Source organism: Gopherus flavomarginatus, chromosome 14 (genome assembly GCF_025201925.1).
Source record: "Gopherus flavomarginatus isolate rGopFla2 chromosome 14, rGopFla2.mat.asm, whole genome shotgun sequence".
In the NCBI taxonomy this organism is placed as follows: Eukaryota; Metazoa; Chordata; order Testudines; family Testudinidae; genus Gopherus; species Gopherus flavomarginatus.
Genome location: NC_066630.1, coordinates 19,112,686 through 19,122,562, shown reverse-complemented (window position 1 = coordinate 19,122,562; position 9,877 = coordinate 19,112,686). Strand labels below are relative to the sequence as shown.

Here is a 9,877-nt window from a genome sequence, read left to right as displayed (position 1 = left end):
AAAATAGAATTCAGCCCTCTCCACAGAATGAGTTTGACATCCCTTTTTTAATTAGGCTGATTATGCAGTAATCCCCAACTGGCAAATTCAGTACTTTAGTACGCACTCTACTACTGTTAGAAAAAAATCTTACCCAACCTTTTTTTCTACGTATTAATAGAATACCTAGAGAACAAGTCATATCTTATTGTTTATAAACATAAGAAATTCCATTGTAGGGCTCACAGGATATATTCTGCCTCTCCACTGGTGTAAACAGCAGACTTTCAAAGAAGAAAAAGAGCGAGACTGATTCTAGGTTACAGTACAACCCCTTACCATTACACCACTCAGATCACATAAAGGGGCTTCAAATGGGGAAGACATGGCTGCCTGAGGCCTCCTTTGTTCAGGAGGCCTCAGGCAGCCATGTCTTCCCCATTTGAAGCCCCTTTATGTGATCAGAGTGGTGTAATGGTAAGGGGTTGTACTGTACCTCCTTTGTAGCCATCATAGAACTGACCTAATAGTTCTACTCAAGCCATGTTCCCAGCCCCTACGGGTGGGGGACATGTCAGGGATACAAAGGAGGGTACGGCTGGAGCACACTACAGGACAGCTATTTCAAAAGGGATCTTAAGAAGTAATAGCTCTAAACCAGGTCCCCTCAATGGCCTCAGAATAGAGGGAGTCAGGACTGCACCAGGAAAGCCACCTTTCCTCTCCCTCCATTTCTGCCACAAGTCAAGGAACAGAGTAACTGAAGTTAGACCCAAAAGCTCTAATTTTTCTCTTTTGGGCGAGTACAGAAATCCCCCTTTTCTAAGGCCCAAATATGAATACACAATTTCCTCCTTAATGGAACCAGACTGACCATTCCTTTTGTGTTTTGCACTCCTTTCAAACAAACTTTCAATTTTATTTTTTTAAGAAAGATTTTTCTTTGAGAGTGAGAATATCCTTGTTTTCCAATTCATACCAAGTTGATATATAAGGTGAGCTCTACGCTGATAGATCTTGTGAAGCCAGCCAAAGTTCAACTGCCAGCCTAGCAGTCCCACTGACTTTGCGCATGTTCATGGGTTTTTGCAGGATCAGGGCCTTTATCAAAAAGTTCATAGGCGGCATGTGTGAGTGTTGGAAGGCGGTGAGGGATTTTGCAACAGTTTATGTTGGAAGGAGGCAGGTATTGGCCTTTTCTTCACAAGGAAAAAGTAATGCAATTAATATTTTATATAGACATTTTTTAATCTGGGAAGGGTTCTTGTCTGAGTGAGGCAGTCCACTTTCCAAGCATAGGACTGGGAATATTTGTCCTTTCCCATAGAGGACAAATATTTGAGCAGCACTAATGGGAAAATGTCAAACCCTGCTGTAGCTCATAACACCATAATATTACAAGTGAAGCAGCAAGAAGAGGCCGAACTGGGAGAGATGCTGAGGGAGCTACTGCTAATAACAGGAGGATTTGGTGGAGCTAGGGAGAAAACTGGCATTTTCATGAGAGAGAATTGATGAAGCGAGTAAAGAGAACTAATAAATGTGTTGGGGGAAACAAACAAATATGTCATGGGTGAATGGTAAATTAATAAACTGATTAACAGCAGGTAAGAGAAATACCTGTAGATAAGACCTAAGGCACATCTGTTTTCTTACTCTTGTTTAACTAAAGGTGTGATTTTAAATGGATTTAATTAAACTGGTACAAAAGGCTCTTGTGGACAGTCTTATTTCAGTTTAAACCAGGCTTCTTTCAGTATAGTTAAATCAATTAGGCCTGGTTTAACCACAGTTTTTATACTGAATTATTTCACTTCGGGACATGATTTCATATCACTGTATTTAAATCAGTACAACACAGTGTGTGCATACTGTTATTCCATTATTAAGCTGCTTATACTGGTATAACTTAACATGTAGAATAATCTATACTACTAAAAGCATGTTTATATCAGTATAACTGCATCCAAACTAAGGGTTTGTACCACTTACTACATCTGCATCTAAACCAATATAGTTAAAGCATTACAAAAATTGTGTGTAGACAACCCCTTAGAAATTGTGTTAAACTAAACCAAAATAAGCCATTCTTAAAGAAGTGTCTATACAGAGGGTTGCAAATCACAATTTATGCTATGAATTTTTAGAGCTTAAAAAGGACCCAGTTTTAATTAAAGGTTTAAAGTATATATGTGAGTGGATAATCTATAAAACATTTAGATTTTCTGCCTCCATTTATATCTCATAGAGCTGGAAGGGACCCTGAAAGGTCATAGAGTCCAGCCCCCTGCCTTCACTAGCAGGACCAAGTACTGATTTTGCCCCAGATCCTTAAGTGGCCCACTAAAGGACTGAACTCACAACCCTGGATTTACCAGGCCAATACTCAAACCACTGAGCTTTAACTGATCCACTTTATTCTTTTTATGACAATATAATATATACATGTAAGCTTCATTTTGTTGTACAAAATGTAGGCCCAAACCTACAAACGTTTATGTACATTCTTAATTTTAGTCACATGAGCAGTCACACTGATGTCAAAGTACTTATTTACATATGTAAAGTTAAGCACGTGCATAAGCGTTTACAGGATTGGTCCTTAGGTCTGCACTTCATAAAATTAGCAAGACATCTAAAACAGACTTGTAATGAAGCACATATGATTTGTGTATATGTTGGATTTGTTTTATGTAAGAAGAACAGGAGTACTTGTGGCACCTTAGAGACTAACAAATTTATTTCAGCATAAGCTTTCGTGGGCTACAGCTCACTTCTTTGGATGCATGGAAGAAGTGAGCTGTAGCCCACGAAAGCTTATGCTGAAATAAATTTGTTAGTCTCTTAAGGTGCCACAAGTACTCCTGTTCTTTTTGCGGATGCAAACGAACACGGCTGCTACTCTACAACCTGTTTTTATGTAATAGTTATTCCTGTCACTGTAAACTTTATTTTCAAATACATTTCAAAGTTTGTAAAAATGGAAAAGTACTTTAAAATGTTCATGCTGTTGAGCAAACTGGTTGGTGTTTCCTTTTAACTTGTTAAGGTTAACACATTGTATGTGAGAGAACCAAGGCCCTAATCCTGGAATGAGAACTACTTAGCCTCACCCAGGTGCCTAAGCAGAATTCTAGCATGAATATTGACTGTAGGCCTGGGGTCTAAATGGCGATTGCTTATTAATATGTGTGTGTGAGAGAGTGGCATTTCCTGGCTGGTGGCTTGTCTCTTAGCAAAGCCAAAGTATCTCACATGCTGCTGTTTTTTTCCCATGGGCTAAAAGCCAATGCTTGACACGCCTCCAGCGTTTTAGACAAATACGCTCAGGAGTGATGCAAGTGAAATGAAATTGCAGATGATGTCATCCAAGGCTACTCAAACAAAGTGCGATGCAACGTGTGCAGTACGACACATGCGATGTGTGCACAGAAAGGTGTATTTATAGTTTAATGCATAGCGGACTCCACAGTTTATAAGCACAATCTGTTCATGACACTTCTCCATAAAGCCCTTCGCCTCTATCCTCCTTTCTCCTCTTCTCCCACCCCCGAGCTTCTCCATCCCCCCGCACCTGTGAAGCCGCGGCTATCGCGAGACCGTTCTGTTCCCGGCATCCATTTCGCGGCCTGGGACGGAGAGGGGGCGGCTCTGAGGGAAGATGAAGGCGGCCGCCATGTTGGCAGCTTTAGACTGCCTTCGACGGGGGTTGTGCTGAGGGGCCTGCGTAGGGGGAGCGGTCGCTGGACAGTCAACACGCCCTCGCGCCTAAACTCAGAGCAGTGGAGTGCCCGCTCGGACTGTAGGGGGTTCGCTTAGCCGCCCGTGTCCGGCCTCAGGAGTGCTCGGCAAGGGGGTCCTTGTACGGGGAGCCGGCGCCATGAGCGGGGGGACGCCCTACATCGGCAGCAAGATCAGTCTCATCTCCAAGGCCGAGATCCGCTATGAAGGGATCCTGTACACCATCGACACCGAGAACTCCACCGTGGCGCTGGCCAAGGGTAAGAGGCTCGGGGGGTGGTGGCGAGCGGATGGCTGCGGCCTCGGGAGTCCCGGCCCGCTACGGGTGGGGGGAGACGAGCCACCCAGAGCTCCACCGTGGCGCTGGCTAACGAGGGAGAGGAGCGCGGAGCGGCGGCCCGCTTTACACTGTGAAAGGACCGCGACTCCACAGTGGACCTGGCCAGAGGTGAGGGGCCGCCGAAGGAAGTGGAGCAGGGGCGTGGGGGGCGCTGCAGCCTCGTTCCCTGGCGGTGCAGCGCCCCCAGAGGCGGAGGGTGCAGAGGTAGGAGTTGGGGAGGGGGGGCAGTCAGGGATCGGATTCAAAAGCTGCTACGAGGGCTTCTGCCCACTGTTGGCAGAGTTCTCTGTAGAGCTGGCCCGGGCTGAGGCTGTGGGGGAAGTAGAGAAAGGGAGATGCGCTGTGGGGCCCCTGGGACCAATAACTTCACTGTGGAGTTGGGACTGCGTGAGGGGCCGTGGCAGTGGTGGTGCAAGAATTCGGTGAGCAGCTTTTATCATGTGTGCTAGTGAGGAAAAAGTGGTGTTTGGTGAGAAACGGAGCAGGGATTCTCTACTCTGAGGAAGCCTTCAGTGTTGTGGGGCTGGCCCTGAATTAGAGGAAATTGGCTATTAAATGGACCTCTGTTCATTCACAAAACACTCCAGGATGAGAGCACAAGGAAAATTGGGAGGATAGTATCAATGATATGCATAAGGGAAGCCTGTACATCCGCACTAAGTATTCCTCCAGGGTGTTAGCTAAAGCTTAAAGGGACCAAAGGCTTAGGGGCCTGTATCCTGGACTAATAGATGAAGTCTTCTAGGAGGGGTTCCTATATACCTTTGATACAGAACTTCACAGCATTGCTGAATGGGTGAGGATGGGGAGAAAGGGTTGAGATCTTCTAGAAGGGGATCCTCTAGATTATTGATGCTGAGATTGGCATTGACACTGTGTGGTTACCAACAAGGTGAACCTGACTGTGGGTCATTTTGTTCTCTAGTTTATAAAGAAAGATAAAGTGGGTGAGATACTGTAATACCTTTTGTTGGACAAGCTTCTGGTGGTGAAAGAGAGAAACTTTTGAGCTTCCGAGAGCTCTCTTTCAGGTATCTTTATGTATACACACATTCTTGTATTGTGCTTGTCATTTTGGTGTAGCCTCATCTACCATGAAGATTCAAGGTTGAGGAGGGAAAAACAACACCAAGTGTAGCAGAATCTTTGGGCTATATGAAGGGTACCTATATTTGTGATGTGTGAGAGAATAGAGGGCTTTAGGCAGCATGGGGGATGTCTGGAGTCCATGAATTTTAGTGCCCACAGTGAGAAGAAAGCATCTGTGATGGGACTTGCCAGGTGTGGTGGTGGTCTGTTTCATATGGGATTCTCTGAACACAGGACATTGGTCTTGAAAATGAATTTATGCAAGTAGAAAATTGAGGTTGGTCTCTTTCAGCATGGAATATCTGCTTTAAAATACAAATGTATTTTGCTATAGTTTTCATATGAACTATCTCTTGAAAATCTTGTTTAAATAATACAAATTACATGACAGGGAGAATTTTTTTCCTGTTAGACCAAGAGAAAAATAGCTTCCTGTGTAATCCAACAATGTAAAAGGTTTGGAAAATGTATTTTTTTTGGTGTGGCATGTGTTGCCCTCTGAAGTATATACTATCCTTTGTCTTCAGTGTTGCATGTCATTGGATTAAAGGCAACTTATTAAATGGTATACGCCTGTCTACTCAGTTTCTTACAGTAGTTTAATTGCTTCAGCTCACATTGGCTTTGGTGAAAGTTCACATTAGATGACAGCTCATGCAAAACAGAGCTCTTAATAGCTAACATGCATGTATATGGTATTGGGACTATTTTTCTTTGCAACACATGTTGAACTTCAGGCATATGTATAAGAGTCTGCAGAATTGGGGCCAAAGTTGCTATAAAATACCGTAGTTCATGAGGAAAAAAGGTTTACCTGTTTAACATCATGAAGGGATGCCATCAATTTAATATCACATTGAATTCATCTGTTCATTAAAAGTAACAGCTAAGACTGCAATAAGTGAAAGATGAATAGATTTGTTATTTATACTGCAGTGGTACCTAAGGACTCCTAGACTGTGATTCCACGTATAAACACTCAAGATAGTGTCTGCCTCAGGGAGCTTACAGTCTATATTTGCTTATGCTGTGAGTGGAACAGATTGGCCAGCACTGCTCACTCCTTTAACAAACTAATAGCTTTTTCACTGCACACCTGACAGGATATGCATATTCAGTGTGGTCCAGTTTTGCCATAGTTATGATGAGTTGTACTTTGCTTCTGAGCTTTATTTAGTTTGATTATTTTTTTACTGTGCAATAATAGAATACCCATCCAGTGTTCTTGTGACCCATCACAATCATTTAGAAATAAAAATGTCAGTTGTCCTGAGATAGAATCAAATATAAATCTAACCACTTAAACACTCCACAAAGTCCTCACCAGAGGTCCACAGCACTGCTGTCCATCACTTCCTGTTTGCTTATAGTTGAGGGAGAAAAGTTGGGCCTTGTGGCACAAGCTGAGTGTTAACATATATGTACCAATGCAGGACACAAATTCTAAAGCAGGGGTTGGCAGCCTTTCAGAAGTGATGTGCCGAGTCTTCATTTATTCACTCTAATTTAAGGTTTTGCATGCCGGTAATACATTTTAGCATTTTTAGACAATCTCTTTCTATGTCTATAATATATAAGTAAACTATTTTTGTATGTGAAGTAAATAAGGTTTTTTAAATGTTTAAGAAGCTTCATTTAAAACTAAATTAAAATGCAAAGCCCTCCAGACCGGTGGCCAGGACCTGGGTGGTGTGAGTGCCACTGAAAATCAGCTCGTGTGCCGACTTCAGAACGCATGCCACAGGTTGCCTACCCCTGTTCTAAAGGCTCAGGTATCTTCCAACCTTTTCTCTCACTAAGAGGGTTCCAAATTGGGCATGTCTGCTGACCTCAACTGTGACAGTATGTTACAGAGAGAATGCCAGTCTCTTAGAGGGGTTAGTCTCAGGCCACTTAGGATTTATACATCAAAATCTTTGTGAGCCCTTCCAGGCCATAGAGCCTGAGGTTAATATGCTCACAAAGAGAGATACTATTAACAAGCAGGCCACTGAGTTCCGGACTAGCTGCAGTTTTGGAATGGATTTTAAGACTTAGCCTCTTCAGAATATGTTGCAGTCATTAATCTTGAAGTGACAGGTGCTAGATGATTGTTGCAAGGTCCACATCTGAAAGAAATGGGTGCAACCCTCTAATCATCCACAGATGTAAAAAACCTGACTTGGCAGTAGGGGTGTAAAATATTAAACGGTTAACTGGTAAGCATTAGTCTTACTGTTAACTGAGCCTAAGCTTTAACCCCCAACCCTGGGCTGGCCAGAGCAGCCCCAACACCCTCCCTTTAATTGGTTAACCAGTTAAATGATATAATTTTAATCATTTAAGCGGTTAACTTTTTAAACAATATTTATATCCCTACATGGCAGTAGCCGCCACCAGAGCTGGTAGCAGCTGGAACTCTTAACTGGAACCCCCTGTTGCAAAGCCTGGCCAAAAAGGCAGATGGATGGCCTGAATCAAATGTTTCTTCCTGTTGTCCTCCTATCCAGCCTCATGTTACTCTTACCTAGATTGAGTCTCATCTACACAAGAAAGTTGCACTGGTTTAAGTTCAGTGTTTTAAACTGGTGAAAAAGGCTATATTGGATATTGTTAATTCAGTTTTGTTTGTCAGTTAAAAATTGGTTTAAGCTGAACCAAAATAAGCCATTCCTTAGCCAAAATAACCATGTGGGTTGAGAATTGGACAGACTGCAACCTTTAACTAGGGAGAGATTGTCTTCTCTCCATACTACAACGTGCAGGCAGAGAACTAGAACCCTGATCCTCTAGCTATCAAACTCAGGCTCTACCACATGTGTTAAAAAGAAGAGTTCTGGTAGATATTAGCACATAAAGGTGTTTTCGCCTATGCTGCAGTTAGCCAGTAGAGGGCGGCATACTCCCTCACATAGTTCCTGATTCTGCTGCTGTTGAAAACTCCTATTGAAGTCAGTGGCAGCAGGACTGGGCCCCAAAAGATAAACAACAAAACTTTGTTTAGTTAGAATCTGTTTGTTTCTTGGTGCATGAGATTTACCTGTGAGGAAAGCTTAAAGCAGTTTGTGCTAGAGGAAAACAAATGATAGACAAAAGTGTATTTTAAATAAGGCTAATTTCTGATTACCTGTTCTTCAGTACTTGATCTCAAAAAAAAAAAAAAATATGCTGCTGTGCCTTTGAGTAAATCTGAGAATTTTCAGATTAAACCACATTTCTGAGCCACAGTATTTTATATTGAAATCTGGTTGCAGCTTCAGCCATGCAGAGGCTACTGCCTCTAATGATATATTATAGGTACTTGCACTTAGTCTCTATGGCATTACTAAAGAGTTATTATGATCATGCTATGTTAGTACCTTCTCCAGTTGTCAGTCTTCAGAAACCAGCTCCCAACTTGCTGCAGACTATTAAGCTTAATAAAAATCAATTTATTCTTATGTCTAAATGTTTGTAAACTCTTACTGGCTGACTCAAGAAATAAAATGGGGAGGGAAGCTAGATACATCTTTCATGAGGCATCTTGTACTCAGAGTGAAATGTTTTACTTTGTAGAATAATTTACCATGGGTAGAGGAGTGTCAAACATCTCATTTGTACTGCCTCTGTTCCTCAGTGTGCTGCTCAGCCACAACTGACAAACTGGCCCTCATTCTCTGATCACTGACTTGAGAATTAGAATAAGGTACTTCACCTGAGGAGTTTTTTCTTACTGCAACTTTAAGAGCAAAGCAGTATTAGAGATTTAGGTTCTGATCATACAAAGACTTATGCACATCCCTTCTCACACCTGAGTAGCCACCATTGACAATTTCATGTACAAGTAGTTTATGTGCATAATTTTGGTAGGATCAAAGTTGTACTTTGTTAATCTTCTTTCTTGATGACTGTTATTGTACATGGTGGTGTATAATGACCAAGAGATTTTGCTTTTAATCAGTCACACTGGACTCCAAAAAGTAAACCTTTCTTTTTCTCAGCCCATTCAGCCATTTTTAAGGGAGTACTGTAAACTAGGTTTAGGATTAAAAGTGAAGCCTAACAATACCTCAGCTACAAGAAACCTGCTATAAACTGGTTGCAGCATTTAACTCAAAAATAGGATGAATTCTCAGCATTCCCCTTAACCCACATTAAAGTAGAGAGCATCTGGGGTTATTGAAAGTGAATGACATTTTAGTTCACTTTTTAAATAATTAAAAATCGGCAGGAGGAATTGTCAGTGGATTTGCCCATGCCCTCCCTAGCCGGTCTTAGGCAAGGGTAATAAATAGGGCATGCTACTTTTTTACATGTCTACCATCTGTTTCGCTTTAATTCCATGTTTTTCTGTGAAACAATGCATTCTCATCTGGAGGCAGGATGCAGCTTTAGGTGATGTCTTCCAGCAAGGGAGCTGTAGAGAGCTCTAAATCTGTTCTGCTTCTCCCAGATTATCTTTTGGCACTCTACAATTTAATCTTTCTAGTGACACAAAGCTAACTTCAGCGAAGATGAATTCCTTGTAAGATATGATTACAGTGTACATTTTTTATTAGTCTTTTTGCTTTGTGCTCAGATTCTGTTACCTAATTTAATCTTCCAAAGAGAACTTCATTTAAAAAGCTGTCAAGTATCGGAGGGGTAGCCGTGTTAGTCTGGATCTGTAAATGCAGCAAGGAGTCCGACGAAGTGGGTATTCACCCACAAAAGCTCATGCTCATGCTCTAGTCTGTTAGTCTAGAAGGTGCCACAGGACTCTGCTGCATT

General features: G+C 42.1%; 1 protein-coding gene across 4 annotated transcripts in view; it reads left to right on the top strand.

Moving 5' to 3' along the window:
- The first annotated feature begins 3,594 nt into the window (after positions 1–3,594).
- LSM14A (LSM14A mRNA processing body assembly factor) overlaps positions 3,595–9,877 on the top strand; it is a 31,422-nt gene continuing 25,139 nt past the window's right edge. For 2 of the 4 annotated variants that reach the window (XM_050922836.1, XM_050922834.1), the window contains exon 1: positions 3,595–3,980. In XM_050922836.1, the coding sequence (XP_050778793.1) occupies positions 3,860–3,980 (121 nt within the window). In that variant the 5' untranslated portion in view covers positions 3,595–3,859. The remainder of the gene's footprint in view (positions 3,981–9,877) is intronic. The other 2 variants (XM_050922835.1, XM_050922833.1) reach the window with 1 other exon arrangement.